Source organism: Rhinoderma darwinii, chromosome 7 (assembly GCF_050947455.1).
Source record: "Rhinoderma darwinii isolate aRhiDar2 chromosome 7, aRhiDar2.hap1, whole genome shotgun sequence".
Taxonomy (NCBI): Eukaryota; Metazoa; Chordata; class Amphibia; order Anura; family Rhinodermatidae; genus Rhinoderma; species Rhinoderma darwinii.
In genome coordinates, this window is record NC_134693.1 from 75100240 (window position 1) to 75124622 (window position 24383).

At 42.9% G+C, this 24383-nt stretch overlaps 1 protein-coding gene across 2 annotated transcripts in view; it reads left to right on the forward strand.

Annotated features, from left to right (window-relative positions):
• The window catches only part of IFT56 (intraflagellar transport 56), a 195363-nt gene that overhangs the window by 38252 nt on the left and 132728 nt on the right, over positions 1 to 24383 (forward strand). For both annotated transcript variants that reach the window (XM_075832289.1, XM_075832288.1), the window contains 2 exons: positions 20524 to 20661; positions 21873 to 21965. In XM_075832289.1, coding sequence (XP_075688404.1) covers positions 20524 to 20661; positions 21873 to 21965 — 231 coding nt within the window. The remainder of the gene's footprint in view (positions 1 to 20523; positions 20662 to 21872; positions 21966 to 24383) is intronic.

Here is a 24383-nt window from a genome sequence, read left to right on the forward strand (position 1 = left end):
TGGACTGGATGTGGTCGACTCACTGGTGTGGTTGTTATAGGAGAACTCTGCCCACGGGAGCAACTGCACCCAATCATCATGGCGCCTGGACACAAAGTGACGTAGGTAGTTCTCCATAATCTGGTTAACTCTCTCGACTTGCCCGTTGGACTGGGGATGATAGGCCGAAGAGAAGTCCAATTTCACACCAAGGAGTCCGCAGAGTGCTCTCCAAAACTTCGAGGTAAACTGGACACCTCTGTCCGAGACAATATGCAGGGGCAATCCGTGCAGACGGAAGATGTGATGTATGAAGAGGTCAGCCAACCGCGTAGCAGACGGCAGAGCGGTCAATGGGATGAAGTGAGCCAATTTGGAAAATCGATCCACCACCACCCAGATCACACTGCAACTCGCAGAAGGAGGAAGATCCGTGACGAAGTCCATAGTGACATGTTGCCACGGGGCAACGGGCACAGGCAGTGGTTGGAGCAAGCCCGCAGGTCTGGAGTGAGCAACTTTATTTGCTGCACAGACTGTGCACGAGGAGACAAAGTCCATGACATCTTTGGGCAGCGTGGGCCACCAGAACTGACGGGTGATTAAATCTTGGGTCTTACGAGCACCCGCGTGACCTGCCAGCTTAGAGTTGTGACCCCAGCGAAGAATTCTTCCTCGGTCAGCCAGACGCACAAAAGTCCTACCCGGAGGAATGTCTCTGACTTGCAGGGGATTCACAGAGAAGATACAGGATGGGTCAATGATATTCTGTGGAGATTCCATGGCGTCCTCGGTTTCGAAAGATCTAGACAAGGCATCGGCCCTCACATTCTTGTCGGCGGGACGGTAGTGGAGTTCGAACCGGAACCGAGCAAAGAACAACGACCACCTGGCTTGACGATGATTCAACCGCTGGGCCGTCTGTATGTAGGTCAAATTCTTGTGATCCGTGAAGATCAGGATAGGGTGAACCGCGCCTTCCAGTAGGTGTCTCCACTCCTGCAGAGCCAGTTTGATGGCCAGTAACTCCCGGTCCCCAATCGAGTAGTTACGCTCTGCGGGAGAAAACAGCTTGGAATAGTAGCCTTATACCACGGCCTTGCCTTTCGGTCTTTTCTGGAATAACAGTGCACCAGCACCCACCGAGGACGCGTCCACCTCTAACGAAAACTGTAAGGACACGTCCGGATGGTGCAGAATGGAGGCAGATGTGAAGGCTTTCTTTAAGGATTCAAATGCGGCTTCAGCCTCCGGGGTCCACAACTTGGCATTCATACCTTTCTTAGTGAGGGTGGAGATAGGTGCTGTCAAAGATGAGAAGTTGGGGGTGAAGAGTCGGTAGAAGTTGGCGAATCCTAGAAAGCGTTGGATGGCCCTTAAGCCTTGGGGGCGTGGCCACTCCAGGATGGCCTTTACCTTCTGGGGATCCATCTTGAGACCCTGATCTGAGATAATATAGCCCAGGAAGGATAGAGACTTCTTCTCGAATACACACTTCTCCAATTTGGCGTAAAGTCGATTCTCTCTTAGACGGAGCAACACCTGGCGGACATGACTTCGATGAGTTACTGGGTCTGGGGAAAAAATTAGAATGTCATCGAGATACACCACAACACAAACATACAGGAGATCACGAAAAATGTCATTGACAAATTCTTGGAATACTGTGGGAGCGTTACACAGGCCGAAGGGCATGACTAAGTATTCGTAATGCCCATCACGAGTATTAAAGGCAGTCTTCCACTCGTCACCTCGACGAATCCGGATCAGATTATAGGAAATCTATAATCCAGGTCCAGTTTAGAAAAAAATTTCCCCCCCCCCCCGTATGCGATCAAACAGTTCCGAAATTAAAGGCAGAGGGTACCTTTTCTTCACCGTGATCTGGTTTAGGCCTCGGTAGTCGATACAAGGTCGTAATGATCCATCTTTCTTTTTAACAAAGAAGAACCCTGCTCCGGCCGGGGATGAAGATTTACGAATGAAACCCCTCTCCAGGTTCTCCTTGATGTAAGCCGACATGGACTGGGTCTCTGGCAAGGAGAGAGGATACACTCTACCACGAGGAGGAGACGATTACGGAACCAGGTCGATTGGACAGTCATATGCCCGGTGTGGCGGCAAGGTCTCGGCCTCCTTTTTATTGAAGACATCGCCGAACATAGAGAAACAGAGGGGCAAACCTGCCAACGACTGAAGAGGAGCGGGCTGTGGCGACTGGATGTGACTCAGACAGCGGTCAAGACACTTCGGGCCCCACTGGAGAACCTCTCCAGAGTTCCAATCCAGGACGGGGCGTGCAGACGAAGCCAAGGCAACCCCAACAGCACGGGGTTGACGGCCTTGGATAGGACGAACAGAGAGATGATCTCAGCATGAAGGGCTCCCACTTGGAGTTTCAACGGCTTGGTTATGGACACAACTGGGTCTGGTAATGGCAGTCCATCCACCGAGGCAACGATCAACGGCCTTTCAAGCAGGATAGTGGGCAACTGTAGGAGATCCACAAGATCCTGGCAGATGAAGTTGGCTGCAGAGCCGGAGTCCAGATATGCGGAGACCTGATGAGACCTCTCGCCAGCAATAATGGTTACAGGAATAAATAGTTTGGAGGAGAGTTCTTGCTTTAATGTGTTGACGCCCAGGGTTGTCTCTCCAACCAAGCCTAGGCGCTTGGGTTTTTTGGCTTGTGAGGACACAGACGCACGACGTGGCCAGCGAGGCCGCAATATAAGCACAGTCCAGAGGTGCGCCTGCGCTGTTTCTCCTGGACCGATAATTTTAGTCGGTCAACTTGCATCGGAACTTCAGGCAAAGCGATAGAAGCAGGCAAGAGAGGTTGCTAAAAGTTGGGCGCCAGTCTAGGACGCCGGCGCTCCTGACGAACTTCATGGGATCTCTCCCTCAGCCTTATGTCAACCCGAGTGGCAAGCAGAATCAAGTCGTCCAACGCGGGAGGCAGGTCTCGAGCAGCCAGTTCGTCCTTGATCTCGGGCGACAGACCATGCCAATAGGATGCCACAAATGCCTCATTGTTCCAGGATAGCTCTCCTGCCAGAGTCCGGAACTGAATAGTATACTCGCCCACGGAGTTGTCCTCTTGGCGAAGGTTGAAGATGGCGGTGGCGGCTGATGAGACTCATCCTGGTTCCTCAAAAACGGTTCGGAAAATTCGTGCGAACTCCTGGAAGTCTCGGGTCTCGGGTCCCTGACGTTCCTAGATAGGGTTAGCCCATGCCAGGGCCTTGCCGGTCAGGAGGGAGATGATAAATGCGATCTTGGCTCCATCTGACGGAAATGCCCGAGAGTGCAGGGTAAAATGAATGTGGCATTGGTTCAGGAACCCCCGACAAGCACTGGCGTCTCCATCGAACCGAGAGGGCAATGGCAGCGAGAACCGAGGGTCCGTACAGGAACTGCCAGGAGGAGCAACAGGAGGGTCGGCTTGAGGAACTTGCACAGAAGCAGGAATGGAGGCAACTAGCGTCCCTAGCTGCTGCGCCATAGAGTCCACGACCACGAGGAGCTGGTCCTGCCTAGCTCGGAGATCCAGCAGATCCGCCTGCATGGCTTGGGAGGGTGACAAGCCCTTGAATTGGCCAGCGGGGTCCAAGCCTAGAGCGTACTGTCACGCTGCGGTGTGTGGATGTCACGATGCGGGGTGTGGACCCACTGGGCCGTACCGCGTAGCGGGGATGGCAGCTGGCCAAACCGGAAGGTACACAGTTCAATGGTTCAGCGAGAGTACCTGAGGCAATCGTAGGCAGTGGCGAGGCGGACACGTCCAGAACCAGGCGGTGGGAAGTCGTTCGGTGAGGCGTAGCAGGGTAGCGTAGACTGTAGCACAGCACGGCAGGTAGCACAGCACGGCAATAGCACTAGGTAGCACGGAAACAGGATACGGGATACGGAATACAGGAGCAAGGTACACTGGGAGGCTGGAAGACACTGGGAGACCATAAGCAAGACGAACAACGGAAAAACTAACAACGCTCTGGCAAAGGGCAAGAGGGCAGAGCCCTTTTTATAGCCCAGGGCATCCTGGGCCAGATTACAGTTTTTTCAAAAACGCGCGCAATGGCCCTTTAAGGCCGTGCACGCGCGGGCGCGCGCACCTGCCGGAGACACTCGGAATCCGGAAGAGAGAGCCGGCGCCTGACTGGGGGGGGACGCTGCAGGCAGGTAAGCTGTCCATGGCCACGGCCGTCGGGGTTAACGACCGATCGACGGGCCGTGGCCATAGACGTTACATGAACTTTATATGCTTTATACTCCGAATCACTTTAAGTAATGGCAGCTGTGTACTGACTACTCTTTAACATGAGTTTAAATGTGATTGGCTAATTCTGAACACAGCCACATCCCCAATTACTAATTATTAAGAGTGTGTTCACACTTATGCAACCACATTATTTTTGTTTTTTATTTTTATAAAAGATTTGTTTTGTTTTTCAATGGAATTGTACAGATTATGGGTCACATTATAGGAGGAAAAAGATCTGAAATGATTCATCTCGTGCTAATTTTGTAATATGACAAAAACTACCATTTTAACAGGGGTGTGTAGACGTTTTATATCCACTGTAGAGGACCCAAAAGACTTTTAACATAATATTCTGTGGACTGATGGGTCAAATGGGGAACTTTTTGGAAGACATGGTATCGTTTTATCTGACATAAAGCTAACACCGTATTCCACCAAAAGAACATCATGCCAACAGTCAAACATGGTGGTTGTAGTGTAATGGTCTGGGGTGCTTTGGTTCTTCAGCACCTGGACGACTTGTCATAGTTGATGGAACTATGAAATCTGCTCTCTATCCTGAAGGATCAGGTCCACCGTTAGCTTATGAGCTCAAGCGCAATTGGGTTATGCAGCAGGACAATGATCCGAAACACGCAGGCAAGTCCACCTCTAAATAGCTCAAAAGAAACAAAATTAAGGTTTTGGAGTGGCCGAGTCGAAGTCTTGATTTGAATCCCATTAAGATCCTATGGCAAGACCTTAAACAGGCAGTTCATGCTCGAAAACCCTTCAATGTGGCCGAATTAAAACAATTCTGTTAAGAAGCATAGGCAAAAATTCCTCCACAGTGATGCAAAAGGCTTAGTGCAAGTTATCGCAAATGTATGATTGCAGTTGTTAGCTATAGCATAGCTATGTATTAGGTTTGGGGGGGGGGGCAATTACTTTTTCACATGGGTGATTTAGGATTTTAATTCTTTATCCTCAATAAATGGAACGATCATTTACATAGTTACATAGTTAGTTAGTACGGTTGAAAAAAGACATGTCCATCAAGTTCAACCAAGGAATGGGAAGGGGAAAATGTCTTCACATAGGAGCTAATATTTTTTTGTTCTAGGAAATTATCTAAGCCTTTTTTAAAGCCATCTACTGACCCTGCTGTGACCAGCTCCTGCGGTAGGCTATTCCACAGATTTCGAGTTCTCACAGTAAAGAAGGCTTGTCGCCTCTGCAGGTTGAACCTTTTTTTCTCCAGACGGAGGGAGTGCCCCCTTGTTTTTTGAGGGGGTTTTACATGGAACAGGATTTCACCATATTTTTTGTATGTGCCATTCATATATTTATATAAGTTAATCATTTCCCCCCTTAGTCGTCTCTTTTCAAGGCTAAATAGGTTTAATTATTTTAATCTTTCCTCATAACTTAGACTCTCCATTCCCCTTATTAGCTTCGTTGCTCTTCTTTGTATTTTTTCTAACTCCAGGGCATCCTTTCTATGAACTGGAGCCCAAAACTGAACTGCATATTCTAGATGAGGCCGCACTATAATGCTTTGTAAAGTGGTAATATTATATCCCTGTCCCACGAGGTCATGCCTCTTTTAACGCCTTACCGCACCAGGACGCACCGGTACGTCCTGTATTACAGTGCTTTAAGGCATCGGGACGACCCAGTGCGCTCTGGCTAAAAACTGTCACCCTGTCAAAGGACAGGGTGATAGAACTGTGCTTCAACTGTTTATGACAGTTGATCGGCACAGTAAGACGGCAAGGGACCAATCACAGCGGTCCCCGGCCGGTAATTGCTGTGATTGGTCAGTCACAGCAGACTGACCAATCATAGCTCCATGAGAATGTGTATGTGATGGCGCTGGCTCAGAAGCTGAGCCAGTGCCATCACCGTTGGTTATCGGCTGTCCGACACTCCGCTGATCCAGCCGATTAACCCCTTAGATGCAGCTAACGCTGCATCTAGGTGGTTAGATTGCACCCTATGGTTGCTAATGGCAACCATCGGCACCCACGGTATAACAACCGTAGCCTAACCGCAACCATAGCCTAACAATCGCATCCTAGTACAGAAGCCTACTAGGCCCCACCGGGAGGCGAAGCCTAATAGGCTTTGATGTCAGTAAATAGCTGACAGCTCTAATACACTGCACTATGTAGGTAGTGTAGTGTATTAGAATAGCGATCAGGGCTTAATAAAAATGTTGTATTTAAGTGAAAAAAATGAACGTTTCATGTTAAAAAACACTACAACAACCTTTTTTCCATAATAAGTCTTTTACTATAGGAAAAAACGGAAAACATAAAAAAAAATACACATTTGTGATATCACCGCTTCCGTATCGACCCGAACTATAAAAAGTTGCATGTACCCCAAAATTATACCATTAAAAACGAGCTTTTTTTGATGGAAAAAGAAAAAAGTTATGTCTCTCAGAATATGGCGACACAAAAAATAAATTATTTGAAACAAAAATATTTTATTGTGCAAAATATAAGAAAAACTATATACATATGGTATCGCCGTAATCGTACCGACCCGCAGAATAAAGTAAAATTGTCATTCATAGCGCATGGCGAACGCCGTAAAAAAAAGAATAAAAACCATCAGAATTGCAGGTCTTTGGTCACCTTGCTTGCCAAAAAATGAAATAAAAATTGATCAAAAAATCGCATGTACCCCAAAATGGTACCAATGAAAACGACAGACTGTCCCGCAACAAATAAGCCCTCACACCGTTGGACAAAAAATAAATAGAAGAATATGGCGATGCAAAATGTGCAGAGTGTTCCAAAAGCGGATAAGATTGGTCACCATTTATCAGTGCGACACCGGCCACATATCTATGAATTATTCTTTATTTACCCCATTATTATACCCTCTTATTATACCCTGATGTACCCCACACAGATTACATATGCCCCCACATCATAAACTGAAATACCAGAAAAACCCCAAACAAAACTACCACTAAAGGCCTCATGCACACAACCGTAAAAACACCCGTTATTGCGGGTCGTAATTATGACCCACAATAACCGGCTCATAGACTTTTGTTAGCCACGGGTACCTTCTCGTTTTCTCACGAGAAGGTGCCCGTGCCGTTAAAAAAATAGAACATGTTCTATTTTTCTATTTTACGGGCCGTGCTGCTATACTTTATAATGACAGCACGGCTCACAAAAGCGGCCGGCTGCCCGCGGCCGGCCGTGCCCGCCCGTGCTCGTAATTACGAGTCGTAATTACGAGCACGGTCGTGTGCATGAAGTCTAAGCAAAATCTGCGCTCCAAAAGCCAAATGGCTGATCCCTACACTGTGCTCAAACAGCAGTTTACATCCACATATATGGCATCGCCATACCCGGGAGAACCTGCTTAACAGTTTGAGGTATTTGTCTTCAGTGGCTCGAACTGGGCACAACATATTGTGCACTAAAATGGCATATACCTGTTACCTATTATCCCTTGTGGAAAAAAAATTGGGTGCAAAACGACATATTTTTGTGAATTCTTTTATTTTTTTTCATTTTCACTCCCTCATTCTAATACAATCTATGAAACACCTGTGGGATCAAAATGTTCACTACACCCCTAGATGATTACCCTGAAGGGTATAGTTTCCAAAATGGAATCACTTAACAAGGGTTTCTACTGTACTGGTACCTCAGGGTCTCTGCAAATGCGACATGGCCCCCAAAAAACAATCAACCAAAATCCACATGCCAAGTAGCAGTCCTGCCATTCTGAGCCCTGCCGTGTGTCCAAACAGCAGTTTATTACCACATATGGGGCATTGCCGTACTCAGGAGAAATTGCTTCACAATTGTTGGGGCGCTTTTTCTCCTTTATTCCTTGTGAAAATGAAAAAATTCAACATTTTAGTGGAAAGAATGTAGATTTTCATTTTCACTGCCTAATTCCCAAAAATTTCTGCAAAAAAACAGTGTGGTCAAAATGCTCTCTATACCGCTAGATAAATTCCAAGAGGGGTGTATTTTCCCAAATGGGGTCACTTTTGCGGGTTTTGCACTATTTTGGCCCCTCAGTGGCTTTGCAAATGTGAAATGGCGCCGCAAACCATTCCAGCAAAACCTGAGCTCCAAAAGTCAAATGGCTCTCTGTCCATTCTAAGCCCTGCCGTGGGTCCACACAGCAGTTTATTACCACATATGGGGTAATGCTGTGCTCAGAAGAGTTTGCTTTACAACTGCTAGGGTGCTTTTTCTCCTTTATCTATTGTAAAAATGAAAAAAATATGAGCTAAAACTAAATTTTATTAGAAAAAATTTAGATTTTCAATTTCCTGGCATAATTCCCATAAATTCTGCAAAAAAACGTGTGGGGTCAAAATGCTAACTATACCCCTAGAAATATTCCTTGAGGATGTAGTTTCTAAAATGGGGTCACTTTTTTGGGGGTTTCCGCTGTTTTTGTCCCTCCAGGGCGTTGCAAACATGACATGGCACTGAAAACTATTCCAGCAAAATCTGCCCTCCAAAATCGAAATGGTGCTCCTTCCCTTGTGAGCCCTGCCGTGGGTCCAAACAGCAGTTTATTACCACATATCGTGCATTGCCGTAATCGGGAGAAGATGCTTTACAAATGTTGGGGTGCTTTTTCTCATTTATTCTGTAATGATGGGGGTAGGGAAACGGACAAGTGAGCCCTAATCTACCCGCCACTCTGTCCCTGCCTACTTGCAACGACCCACCCTAGGCGACGGGGTACAACTGGGCGGCGGTCCCTACGCTCAGTAAGTGCACGAGACAAACAGACAAGGGTACACAAAGCTAAGGGAAATGGGGCCGTTGCCCACGGCAACACCGTGAACAACAAGAGAGGTGAACGAGCCGAGTCAAACCAGGAGTGCACAAGGTACCAAACGCAGACAGGAGAGTAGTCAGTAAGCCAGGGTCAGTATGGAGCAGGATCAAATAGTAGAAGCTGTAGCTGGGCCAGGAAACCACACGAGAAGAATCACAAGCAAAGGAGGAACAGGAAAGGCAGGTATAAATAGACAGAGGGCGGGAGCTAGCTCCGTCTGGCCAGGCTGCGATAGGCTCTCCCACTCCTAAGCCTGCCATCCTGAGTGGTGGAAGATGGAGTCAGTCTCAGAGACATAGACTCAGGTGCAGACTGATTACCTATGGGCGTATACACAGAAGTTGTGCCTGGCAGATCCTTTACATATTCCTTGTAAAAATTAAAATTTTTATTTTTACAGACTAATTCCAGTAAGTGGGGTCAAAATGCTAACTATACCCCTAGATAAATTTCTTGAGGGGTGCAGTTTCCAAAATGGGGTCACTTTTGGGGGGTTTCCACTCTTTTGGTACCACAAGACCACTTCAAACCTGACATGGTGCCTAAAATATATTGTAAGAAAAGGCGGCCCCAAAATCAACTAGGTGCTCCTTTGCTTCTGAGGCCTATGCTTCAGTCCATTAGGACACTAGAGCCAGATGTGAGATATTTATAAAAACAGCAGAATCTGGGCAATAAATATTGAGTTGCATTTCTCTGGTAAAACTTTCTGTGTTAAAGATTTTTTTTTATTACCAATGAATTTTGGCAAAAAAAATAAAAATTGTACATTTCCCCTCTACTTTGCTTTAATTCCTGTGAAACGCCTAAAGGTTAAAACACTTTCTGAATGCTGTTTTGAATGCTTTGAGGGGTCTATTTTTTAAAATGAGGTGATTTATAAGTGTTTCTAATATATAAGGCCCTCAAAGCCACTTCAGAACTGAACTGGTCTCTGAAAAAATAGCCTTTTGAAATTTTCTTGAAAATGTGAGAAATTGCTGCTAAAGTTCTAAGCCTTGTAACGTCCCAGAAAAATAAAAAGACTTTTAAAAAACGATGCAAACATATAGTCGACATGTGGGAAATGTTAACCAGTAACTATTTTGTGTGGTATTACTATCTGTCCTACAAGCAAATACATTTAAATTTAGAAAAATGCTAATTTTTGCAAATTGTCTCTGAATTTTGTTTTTTCACAAATAAACACTGAATATATCGACCAAATTTTAATACTAACCTAAAGTACATTGTGTCACGAGAAAAACAAGGATCGCTTGGATACAAAAAAGCATTCCGAAGTTATTACGACATAAAGTGAAACATGTCAGATTTGAAAAAATTGTCTGCGTCCTTAAGGCCAAAACAGGCTGTGTCCTTAAAGAGGCTCTGTCACCAGATTATAAGTGCCCTATCTCCTACATAATCTGATTGGCGCTGTAATGTAGATAACAGCAGTGGTTTTTATTTTGAAAAGTTATGAGCTAGTTTAGATTTATGCTAATGAGTTTCTCAATGGACAACTGGGCGTGTTTTAACTTTTTACCAAGTGGGTGTTGTACAGAGGAGTGTATGACACTGACCAATCGGTGACTAATCAGTGTCATACACTTCTCATTGTTCCAGCCCAGCATGATCCACAGCACAATGTGATTGTGCAATGAAAGAAGTAAACACGCCCAGTTGCTAAAAACACAATACACGCCCAGTTGGAAATAAGAGAAAACACGCCCAGTTGTCCATTAGAAAGGCTCATTTGCATAAATTAAAAATTGCTCATAACTTAGCCAAAAATGATAGTTTTTAAAAAAAAACAAAAACCGTTACTCTTATCTACATTGCAGCGCCGATCACATGCAATAGGAGATAGGGATTTGATAATCTGGTGACAGAGCCTCTTTAAAGAGGCTCTGTCACCAGATTTTGCAGCCCCTACCTGCTATTGCAGCAGATAGGCGCTGCAATGTAGATTACAGTAACGTTTTTATTTAAAAAAAACGAGCATTTTTGGTCAAGTTATGACCATTTTTGTAGTTATGCAAATGAGGCTTGCAAAAGTCCAAGTGGGTGTGTTTAAAAGTAAAAGTCCAAGTGGGCGTGTATTATGTGCGTACATCTGGGCGTTTTCACTACTTTTACTAGCTGGGCGTTCTGATGAGAAGTATCATCCACTTCTCTTCAGAACGCCCAGCTTCTGGCAGTGCAGACACAGCGTGTTCTCGAGAGATCACGCTGTGTCGTCACTCACAGGTCCTGCATCGTGTCAGACGAGCGAGGACACCGGCACCAGAGGCTTCAGTTGATTCTGCAGCAGCATCGGCGTTAGCAGGTAAGTCGACCAAAAATGCTCGTTTTTTTTAAATAAAAACGTTACTGTAATCTACATTGCAGCGCCTATCTGCTGCAATAGCAGGTAGGGGCTGCAAAATCTGGTGACAGAGCCTCTTTAAGGGGTTAATATACATCTTGCTGGCCTTTGAAGCAGCTGATTGACATTGCGTGCTGTTATTTAGTTTATGATTTACAAGTACACCCAGATCCTTCTCAACAAGTGACTCCCCCCAGTATAGCTCCCCCCTAGGACATATGATGCTTGCAGATTGTTGGTACCCAGATGCATAACTTTACATTTATCTACATTAAACTTAATTTGCCAAGTGGATGCCCAAACACTTAGTGTGTTCAAATCCGCTTGAAATTTATGAACATCTTCCATAGACTGAACAATACTACATAGCTTGGTGTCATCTGCAAAAATATAAATAGTGCTATTAATCCCATCCTCTATATCATTATAAATAAGTTGAATAATAGTGGTCCCAGCACGGAACCCTGGGGTACACCACTTATTACCGGGGACCATTCAGAGTAGGAATCATTTGTTCGGGTACTAATCAGTCTCAACCGGCAGGGATAATACGCTGAGTTCGTACGAAAGGAATCACACCACACAGAGTCTGGTACAAAGCTCCTCACTCAGCATCAGGAGAGGCGTCTGCTTTATTACACACATTTGTTCTATATCTCCTTTCTCCTGGGGGTGGGTACATGTTATCACACTTTTATAAAAGCACGTATCACTGTAAGCCTCTTGATACTTGTGTCATCCTTGGATAGGTTCACCCTTATCTGGTCCTTTAGATATGTCTTCATAGTTCATAGTTCGTTCATACCAGGAAGTGACTTGTTATTTTATTAGTGCGTAGTCCCTGTTCAGGGGCCATCTTGCCACGTATACTTATCTAATCCTACTATTGCTTCATCACAATTATGTACACAACTCTATAGTCTATATTTTATTAAAGAAAGAAAATTATTATAAACATTAACTTCTGTCCACTCCATCCTTCACAGTCCCCCCTTTTATCATTATTTTCTTCATTTCTTAACCTAAGTGTGTCCGTGCTCTGGGAAAGGGGAGTAAAAGGATTTTTTCACCAGTTTGAGACGAGCCTCCCCTATTAGGAGACCCCCCTTTGTAGCTGGACTTAAAGAGTCGGTGCACACCCTACACTATCTATTCATCTTCAGAACAATAGTCTCGATAAAGGGTGGTTGTTTTCATGGATGGAGTTGGTAAAAGTCCTTCAATTTTTTGTTTACTTTAGTGGCGGAATATTTCATCCATTCCAACCATAGATTTGTATCCCCAAATCCAGTTTCCGTAGCCATAGTGTCTTCGAATCCTGGGTTCGCGATTGCAACTATTTGTGAGATGGTTCGGATCCTAGGGGCAACGGGGTTTGGCTGTTCAAGAATCAATTTTTCCCATTCTGTGGAATTTACCATATCCATAATTCTAAATGGACCCTCAGGTCCCACATAGCCGAAATTCCCTGTATAAGACGACAGCCAATACTGTCCATTTTACAAAAGTTGATACATTCTGTAATGTTCTATATTCGGTTAGCATACTTTCATTAAAAACATTTAGAAACAGTTCATCTATAGCTAACCCTTTTTGCTGTAAGTCAAAGGTAGTAGGTAACCATGACGCACCTATTCTTAATGCAGTAGACGTATCATCTCCACTGAGTTTAATTTGTTCATAACTGTTTCTAACTGTATACCATTCAATACTCCTAATCCCGTTCCTACCCCTCCTAATAGCGGGTCATACCATTCTCTTCTTTGTCTATGACAGCTGGGGGATTCAGGGAAGGAAATATTGAAGTGTACATTCTTTTTCTGCTGTTGGGTTACAGCGCTCTTACAAATGTGTGGGATTCTTTCCAGACTTTGTACTGTTATATGTGGCTTAAAACTATCTCTTAAAATTATTATCAAGAATACAAAATATATTCTATTTCTTATTTGGCTATTATTCATACATAATATCATCCCATCAGTTTCTTTTATTACAATCGTAGAGTTGAGCCTCTCCTTGTTGCATCTTTCATAAGTCTTATTTATCATTTTGTTTCTATTTTTACTGGTTGTATATTTCTATAGATACTGTAAATCTGATTCATAACAACAAAGCAACAGCCCCGGCGTCTCTTCTTGTATGCTAATGTTGGCTGTTTTGTCTATGTGAAGGTACACAGTCCCTCCATGTGGTCCTATTTTCCAAGTCCCTTCGGTTGTAGTCACATTTGTAGTATAACACGGGGCATTGGCCTTACAGGTGTAGTTACCCTGCTTTCTATCACTGTGGCATTCGCCCACCCTGTCCTGAACTGTTCCAGTGATTCTGTACTGATTACGTGTACAGGAGTAGCAGTTCTGCCTTTTTGTATAAGAGCACACGCAACAACCGCCGCAACAACCGCAAAGATCTTCATTCTTCTGGCTGAAGAACCTTTTTACAATGACTGGCGTGAATCCAGCTTGCCTTTCCTTCGAGCTTCACTGAGGTGCTTGTAACGAGCAAAACTTGAAAAGGACCATCAAACCGTGGCTCAAGGCTCTTCCTCACGTGTCTTTTGACAATGACCCAATCTCCTGGTTCTAGCTTATACGTCCCTTCAACTGAATCAGGACCTGGAATGGAAGCAAAGACTTGTGCATGCACCTTGGTCAATTGTTTGTTCAGCGTTGATACATAATCTGTTAGTCTACCATACTGCATTTGGAGCACCTGTGGAAAATAACATCCTAATCTGGGAGCTGACCCAAATAAGATCTCATATGGGCCGAGACCTGTTCTTTTTGTGGGCGTGTATCTTACTGAGAACAAGGCTAATGGTAGACACTCGGTCCATGGTTTCCCGTTTTCTACCATTGCTTTTTGGATTTTCAATTTGAGAGTCCCATTTAGTCTCTCAACCTTCCCACTGCTTTGTGGATGGTATTGTGTATGTAGGGCTTGACTTATGCCTAGAGCTGACAACACATGGTTCATGATTTCACCCGTAAAATGAGTTCCTCTGTCGCTCTCGATCATCTCTGGAACTCCATATCTGCACACCACCTCGTTGATCAGTTTCTTTGCTGTGGCTACGGCTGTAGCTTTGGTTACTGGAAAAGCTTCTGGCCATCCTGAAAAGAGATCAATACAAACAAGCACATACTCCTAGGTACCAACTTTGGGTAGTTGAATATAGTCTATCTGCAGTCTCTGTAACGGATATATAGGTCTGGGTGTGTGCTTCTGTGGTACTTTTACAGTTCTTCCAATATTATGTGTTGCACAGATCATGCATCCTTGTGTAAAACTGCTGGCCATCACACTAAACCCTGGGGCATACCACACCTTGTTTACCAAGTCCATCATTGCCGTTTTTGATTGGTGAGTCGCTCCATGTGTTATTTGGGCCATCATTGGGAACATTGTCTTAGGCAGGCACAGTTTATTCTGGCATTGCCAGAGGCCATCTTTTCGTAGCGTTGCTCCTTGGGTCGTCCACTTGTCTTTTTCTTCTTTTGTTGCTTGTCCTTGAAGTTTTTGCCGTAGTTCCGGGCTTACAGCTGGTCTTGTTTCCTCTGGATCTTTTATCTGACATACGGCTGCTAACACGGGTAGCTTCTGTGCTGCTTGCTTTTGCGGCTTGGTCTGCCAAAGCATTTCCTTTTGTCTCTGGTGAACTCACCTTGGTGTGAGCTTTTAATGTTTACTACTGCTACTTCGAGAGTCAGTGTATATATTTGCTGTCTTTCCTTCTGCATGTTGGCATGCTGCTGCCAGGGCCTTAAGCTCCGCTTCTTGTGCTGAGCGGGACGCTGGTAAGGAGGCTGCTTCTAGGACTACATCTTCGGTGGTTACTGCATATCCTGTAAGAAAAGATCCTTCTACAAAATACCTTGAACCATCCACAAAGAGTATTTAGGTCTGGGTTTTGGAGTGGGGTATCTTTTACATGTGCGAACCCCACTGTTTCCTGGGCCATAAGGGCCATACAATCATGTTCATCAGTTTCAGACAAAAATTGTGACCATACTTTACCTACGTCTTCTCCCCCTTGCTCCAAAGGCAGTAATGTAGCTGGGTTCAATGTAGTACAGCGGTGTAAAGTAACCTGCTCAGAAAAAAGAAGTGCACAAATTAATCTCAAATATCTTGCTGTTGACAAGTGCTTTAGCTGTACTTGAGTAAAAATAGCAGTAATATCATGTGGTGCAAAAACTTGGACTGGAAATGCCAAGACCAAATCTGAGGCCTTGTTTAACATTGAATTTACAGCAATGATAGCTCTCACACATGATGGGGAACCTCGGGCCACAGGGTCTAGTCTAGCTGAATAATATGCTACCGGGCGCTGCTGTGGTCCATGACTTTGTGTGAGAACTGCAGTGGCATGTCCATTTTGTTCAGTACAGTACAAAGTATATGCTTGCGTAGAGGTACTCCATGGATTGGTGTCACAAGCCGCTACCAAACACAACTCCTCCTCATTCAGTTGATAATCCAGAATACTTTGAGAATCTCACTTTTATCAGGTTCTGCAAATACTTGATTAATACAAAAACAAATAAAAATAAAACATCCCTAAAAACTTTACATCAAATTAACAATGTCCAGACAAGTTTTGTTTTGCCTTCTCCCTCATCTAAATCCATAAAGACTCGTGTGAGTGATGTCACATCCTCCTGTGTAACTTTGCTGGAGGGGGATGGTCTCTTACACATAAACCAAAATTGTACCTGATCAGTTCCTTCACCCTTCCCCCCTTTGTGGACTCTGCGAGAGTGATGTAGCAGAGTTCACAACTACATCTCAACATAACACTAATTTAACCCCCTGTAATGTACAACAGCCTGAAACAAAAATGACTTTTTCCTGACAAAATACATTTGATCTTTACAATGACATAATTTCTATATGAAATCAAAAATAGAACAATTGTAGTTAGTTATTCAATAAAACAGAAAATATTATCTCTGATCACATTAATTACTGCAAACCAATAAACAGTATATAAAAATAGGGAACGGTGGGGGCACATACATTTTCAAACCCCCGTGTCTCACAGTATCTGTAGTTTAATACATCTGAATTAACATCAAAACACATGAAATCTGATCACATCATAACACATAAATATCGTAACTTTTATAACCAACAGCGCTTGCGCAAAAGAGAAGAAATGTATTTAGGTTTGTAGACATTACTGATATATATATCTCAGCAGTGCATATTGAAATCCCTTTGTCTCATCAGCCCTGCAGACTGCACCCAGTCAGCCCCCATCCTCCTCCTCCCAAACACAGCACACTTTAGGGGGGAGGGAGGGAGGGAGGTCACACACTCATTTCTCACAACTTCTCACAATCTTAACACTTTCAATGCCGGCAAAACAACATACGTATCTGCAATCATTTATCACACCATTGTACAGGAATTATCTACGTTAATGTTTAACAGTACAATCTGACGGCCACCATCTCTATATTATGATTACGTGTTGTTTCATCAGTGAACTAGACTGGAACTTCTGTAAATAGAAAAAACACTACAAATGACAAAATTAACAAGGTGATTATTTCATACTGATTTGGTTGGGCCGGGCGTGGCCACATCCTCCGGAGGGGGCTTATAAAATCCACCTTCTTGTGTGAGTACCAGATATAACGAAACAACAGGTTTAGGTGTACCAAGATGGCCTCCTGGGGCGGGGAGTGGTGCCGAAGGCGTGGCATATATGGGAGGATCGGGGCGTAGAAAGTGACATGATACACAATATTCAACTTGGGGCGGGTTCTGTTGACCACAACTGGGACACTCCCACGAAGTTAGAATTCCACCGTCGCCATTATAGGGCGGTGGCTGGACACGTTCTTTGTAATACACATATTTGATGATTTTACCCTTTCTGTCTCGTATTTCCTGCTCAGTAAACTTGTCTTTAGTTATGGCTATGGCTGTTCTTTGCCAAGCTAATGCTTCATCTAACTTTCCTTCGTCACTTAATCTTCCCTTGTTTTCCCTAAGAGCTGCAGCCCATTCTTCCATCTATAAATATGCCACATATGTGCATAACTTTCTTACTATTTTCTACATTCTTCTTGCCTTCTCTTTTTTCTACTATCTCTTTTGCGGTTAATGAACCACATTCCTTTGCCTGTCTCTTTTTTTTTTTTTTTTTTTAAACACATTAAACATACTGTTCTATATTTAACACCGTCCTGAGAATGAAACCTTATTCTCGATGTTTCTGAACACAAAACACAATTATAACTGACTGTCTGTCTCTGTCGTCTTAATGGTATCAAACTATACCCTGCGACCAATTAAATTATTACACTTACACCTGTCGTCTTAATGGTATCAAACTATACCCTGCGACTAATTGTCTCTGTCGTCTTAATGGTATCAAACTATACCCTGCGACTAATTAAATTATTACACTTATACCTATCACCTATGCCGGCGAGACGCGACTATCTATACTATGATTCTTGGAGCCACACAGCGGGTTAACTCTCTGTCGCTGAGAGTGTGGCCGGGATCGACTCCAAATACCTCGGTATCTTATCACCTGCTCACTCTCCCACACGGATAAGAGCCAATATTCATAAACATGAACTTAACCTTACCGTGTTTTATTTGAAGCTGATCAGACTTCCTGGGAGCGTGGCTGGCGATTCGATGTTGAGGCGTCTGGGGGTCGTCGATCATGGACACGGCTTATCCCTCGAGTGTGGCCCCACGCTGAGCGCCAAAATGTTCGGGTACTAATCAGTCTCAACCGGCAGGGATAATACGCTGAGTTCGTACGAAAGGAATCACACCACACAGAGTCTGGTACAAAGCTCCTCACTCAGCATCAGGAGAGGCGTCTGCTTTATTACACACATTTGTTCTATATCTCCTTTCTCCTGGGGGTGGGTACATGTTATCACACTTTTATAAAAGCACGTATCACTGTAAGCCTCTTGATACTTGTGTCATCCTTGGATAGGTTCACCCTTATCTGGTCCTTTAGATATGTCTTCATAGTTCATAGTTCGTTCATACCAGGAAGTGACTTGTTATTTTATTAGTGCGTAGTCCCTGTTCAGGGGCCATCTTGCCACGTACACTTATCTAATCCTACTATTGCTTCATCACAATTATGTACACAACTCTATAGTCTATATTTTATTAAAGAAAGAAAATTATTATAAACATTAACTTCTGTCCACTCCATCCTTCACACATTGACCACAACTCTGTGGATACGGTCCTTGAGCCAATTCTCAATCCAATTACAAACTTTACTTTCTAATTCTATAGTCCTTAATTTACCCATTAGATGTCTATGAGGGACAGTGTCAAATGCCTTTGCAATGTCCAAAAACACTATATCCACAGCGGCCCCTCTGTCTAGGCTTCTGGTCACCTCTTCATAAAAACAAATCAGGTTGGTCTGACAACTTCTGTGCTTAGTAAAACCGTGCTGGCTGTCACTTGTAATACAATTTTTTTGTCACATAATCTTGTATATAGTCCCTCAATAGCCCCTAAACATTTTCCTCATGATGGATGTTAAGCTTACTAGTCTATAATTACCCAGGGAAGACCTAGAGCCCTTTTTGAAAATAGGCGCCACATTTGCCCTTCCCTTGTCACTATACCAGTCACTAGAGAATCTATAAATATTATGAAGAGGGGGACAGAAAAAACTGAACTAAGCTCTTTAAGCACTCTAGGGTGTAACCTGCATTTTGCGTTTACCCGTGTTGACTTTGTCACATTTAAATATTTATATTATCCAACTAATTTTAATATAAGATAAACTAGCAGAAATGGAAGAAATCTAGTGAGGGGAAATACTTTTTCACAGCACTGTAACTGAGTGTTTGAGTGACTGCTATTTTCCCTGACAATCCCCATAAACATGCATGTTTAGCCAAGCCGGCATGTTTTTTCATTGGGGAGAAGGGAAATAAGCTGCTGCCAGACAATTATCTCCTAGGGAACAAAGGAATGTTGCTGCCCCATACATATTAAATTGATGGCTGATCCCCAAAATATGGCCAACTTTAATATAATATGTATGACCTGCTTTAAAGGCTATGGACTTTTTTGCCAAGGAAAATATAACTTTTACATTTGCTATTGGTTACCTGGAGCTAAAAAAAAAAAGTCGCACTAAGTTTCAGGCTCCAATCTTCATTTCTTTTATTTATTTTCTAACTCTCTGATATTCAATTTGCAACCTGCTCGTAGTTTTAGACTTTTTTCTCATGTGGTTGTGTCCGTCCTAGTAATACATTTTGAATATGAGTTCAAGGATGCTGCTGCTTTCACTAGCTCTCATTTATCAGCATAGCTTCATTCTTGTACTGATTTTTCTCTTCTAGAGACACTTAAACAGTCCCTGTATGATCTATCTCTCTTATGCCTTTGTGTGTGATCTCTCTTTCTGCAGATTCTGCTGTGTTTTCTCCTCCCTATCTTCACTGTGATACAGCACAGCCTGTGAGATTCCCCACTGGATACTCTAATGTGGGTTCTCTCCTCCCGATCTACAGCATGTGTGACCCCCCCTCCCCTTCCAGATTCTGCCATGGGTTCTCTCCCCCTATCTAATACAGTTCGCTCTGCTGTGCTGTGCGCTTCCTCCTCCCTTCCATGTTGGTATCTGTAACACTGAGAGAAGGAAGGTGCGAGGCTATGATCACACGTGGCAGATTTGTTGCATAAAAATTCCATTACATACGTCTGAATGTTGTTGTTTCTGCAGCATGTGCGTGAATTTTTACAAACCCTATTCAGATGTATGGAACCGACGGAGAAATATACGCAACAGATCTGCCACATGTGACCATACCCTTTCATGGACTTGTATCTCCATGACAGAGCCTCAAGCTTTTACTGATATCGTCTTTTAAACATCTAAGTATTTAGTACAGCCTTGAAGTCTGTAAAAAGAAGCACAGTACAGATATTTTGGGTGCTGTTTTTTTTCCTCCTTCGTCTCTGGCTCATAGAGGTGGGTCCCGATAATAGGACATAAAGACAAGAATTGTCTTTGTCGGACAACCCCTGAATTCGTTTTTTTGTAATAATGTATTATCTAAAGTTTCAAATAATGACGAATGATTCTTCTTGTTTTCAGATGTTATCAAGAGCCAAACCTGCTGTAGGCAGTGAACTACAGCAGACTGATAAAAACAAGAAAAAGGGAAAGAAAGTTCCCCAACTGGATGAGTTGCTGGCCCAACGGGACTTTACTGGAGCAATAACGCTATTGGAGGTATGATAACTGTAAATCCCGGCAATCTTTCAAAGAGGATTTATCTTACTTTACTGCATTGAAGATGGTTTTTAGATTCATGGCCTCCGCTGCATTGTATTGATGTTTCATTAAGCCCAATTTTTTAGCATCTTCTTCCTTGTCTTCATCTGATGCTTCTGACTGTTCCAGATTTACTACACCAAAAATAAGGTGTCAGAAACAGGTCTCATCCACTTTCAGCATCCATTTTATACAGACTTCTGGTCAGATTATCTATTCTAAAATAATTGACAAAATGACAGTGATACATCAGCTTATGGGGACCCCACAATGTCATGCGTTAAAAAAATATTAAAAACACAGTTGTATGCATTCTCTTCTGTAGATAGGTTTTCCATATAAAAATAGCAACATAAACAGTGTTCCTCAGAGTAGATGACTCCCTTGTATGTTAGAGAATTGTATATACAGCAATTCTATAATAAACTCCACATCATTCTCTTTGTAATTCTAGTTGCGCAGGAGAGAAGCCACAATAAAATCAAACCCCCGTGGCTGTGCTCCTTGGCACCATCCACAGAAAACAAGCTCTGTTTGTAGCGCTGCTTATGTTACAGCACTTATATTTTGCTGACTGCTTTGGGGGTTCACTTGTACGGATTGGGATTTCTCCGTGTCTCCCTCTTCCCTGCATGTAAAGGGAGCCATTTTTTGTAATAGGAGTATATTAGGGGACTCCTGTTTATGCAATTCCGTAAACGTTCCAAAGAGTCACACTTTCGTTTGTGCACATAAATTCTTTCGGGAAACTTTGAAATTCAGAACATAACTTTGTTCGTCTGCAAAGATTTCACATTTGCAGGTAGATATGTTGTGGAGACGTCAGAGCATTTCTGAAGCTGGTGAAAGTGGCCTGCAGATATCTGGCAATATGTGACGTTTATGCTCACTGTAGGAATAAATGTGTAATATGCAGTCCACAATTCTTTCTCTACCCGCACTTAGATGGGATCCTTTGTGATTGAAACAAAAATCACGCAGCTTTTCTTGATCATAGAATTACTTGAGATGTGGGAGTTGTGTGATAGTTATCTGAGATTATAGGACTCTATTCATTATAATAACTATCTAGAAGTGCTGCGGAAGTTGTTGGCGCTATATAAAAACTATTATACCTCTGTGATGTTCTACTGTTGATGCTCAAACATTTCTTGAACTTTTCTTCATAGTTTAAACGCCACGTTGGAGAGAGTGAAGATGACACAGATTTGTGGACCGGGTACTGTTCATTTCACTTGGGTGACTACAAAAAAGCTCTGGAGGTAATGCAGGTCCAGTATTGCGCAAATTGTTGCAGTTAAGCAAACTTTAAATTATTAGACATTTTAAAGGGAGTGTATCATCAGAAAATGACCTATTGTTTTATTCAACATTTTATATTAAACAGATTTTTGACATTTTGTTTTTCATTTCCTATGTCACCATCTGTAAAAAACAAAAATATAATGAAATCTTGCCATGTTCGCAATGGCCACTGAGGGTCACAGTAGGCTGATATCTCCTGTTCTGTAGAGAACTTATAATCACAGCCGGATTACAATAAAAACGTAACCCCGCAGATTCACACCATTGACAATAAAAAGGTAACACCGCAGATTCACACCATTGACAATAAAAAGGTAACGCCACAGAATCACACTATTGACAGTAAAGATAGTCACAGCTCACCTCATCCCCCTCCCTGCACAGTGATCATGCTCACCAAACTTTCCCATAGAATTCAATAGATCGTTTTCTAAATGAGATTTCAGCCAATCAGCATTGCCAAGAGTGTGTTTTAAACTGGACTGGCTAATATATTTCACTTACAATGATACACTGTAGCAAACCATCAGGACAGCAGAAAGACTGTTATATACTGCTTATGTATTTAACCTAGGTTGCTCTGGGAAGAAGCTTTTTTTGCATAAAACCAGCAAACCCTTTTAAACCGATTCTTATGATCCCAAGCTCTGTTTGGGCAGGAGAAAATGTACAAAACAGTTTTTCCCAAGTAAAGCACTGGCAGTAATGTGGGTGCAGGGAGAGCTGCGTGTAAACCGCACGCGCTTTCTTGTGCGAAAGTAAAAGTAAAAAACACATAAAAGCTCTCCTGATATCTGTTTGACTCCGAACTTATGTCTTATGTACGTCCATGCCAAATGTTATACTACCTGTTACCTGTTACATTATTTTGCTGTAATTTAGTTTTTTTGTTTTCTTCTCAAAAAAAACCTGTGTCAAAACGTTTGTAAAAACAGTATACATTAATTCCTTGTATGCTTCCCTGTTTGTCTCTTGATCTCCCTTCCATTTATCCAGAATAACATATGCATGATCAACGAATGGCAGAAAAAAAAACACTGGCAAAATCATAGGGTCTTAAAGTAAATTGATAGCTACAAACTGTACATTTCCCACCAAAAAAATTTCATTTGAAATATTCCAGCTTTCACAATAGCCACTTTTGTAGTCGCAATAGACTTACATTTCCTGTTTTCTGCAGCTCACTTGTCAGCTTTACTGTGTAGGCTGGGACAAATTGATTCAATAAGATATTCCGCTTAAAACGGTTCTATCAACATACAATGCTGCCCTGCTTAAAGGAAATATATCACTATTATTAATTTTTTTAACAATTAAAATTATTTGTTAAGTTATATGTTTTACTTTCAGTTACTTTTATTTTTTGATTGCATATTTGTATAGTTTTTCATTTAGTTTTTTTTAATATTTTATGGGAGTAGACATTTTTTATAATACTGTTGTTCCAGCTGGGAACGACAGCTCTACAGACTTCCGTACAGCAGGCACTGTACATAACAGAAAAGGGATGGGAGCTGACCCTATTCTCTTATGGAGTGAGGGAGAAGATCACAGAGCAGAGGGATGAAGCCTGCTGCTCCCAGCACAGAATACACTGTAAGGCCTGATTCACACGAACGTGTTAAACGTCCGTGGGACGGCCGTTCGGCCATTGAAACAGCGGCCGTCCCACGGACCTATGTAATTCAATGTGGCCGTTCACACAGCCGTTGTTTCAATGGACCGTGTGAAGGGTCTGTGGGAAAATAGGACATGTCCTATCTTTTCACGCATCCCTCCATAGACTCTCATCTATGGGGGATGCATGACATTGCGTCCCGCAGCGCTGAGCACGGATGCACCTCGGACGTGAAAAACTGCAGTTTTGCACGTCCGAGATGCGCAGCATTCGTGTGAATCAGGCCTTATGTGTATTGCATATGTATTGCTATGTGTATCATCTCCCCACAATACAAAGTTATGTGTATTGGCGATATAGAGATGTGTATTGCAGTACTGTTGTGTATTCCTCACATTTCTAAAACTATTGCTCCCAGGGGCCTCCTGCTGTTTTATTATGAGCGGAATACACATCCACGGCATAGCAATACAAATCCCCATAAGGCTAGAATCACACACACACAGTTTTAAGCAGTTTTTGATGCAGTTTTTTGAGCCAAAGACAGAAGTGGATCCAAAAGCAAGACAAGAAAAGACATGCTAAAAAAAATAAAATACTGCTGACGCATCTCCTATCTTTTGTGTCCTATTTTGTGTTTGGCTAAAAAAAAAACCTGACAAAAATTGCATCAAAACTGTGTGTGTGATCCTGGCCTAACAACAATACATATAACTCTGTCTACTGCAGTATAAAGATGTGTATTCAATGCAGTTAT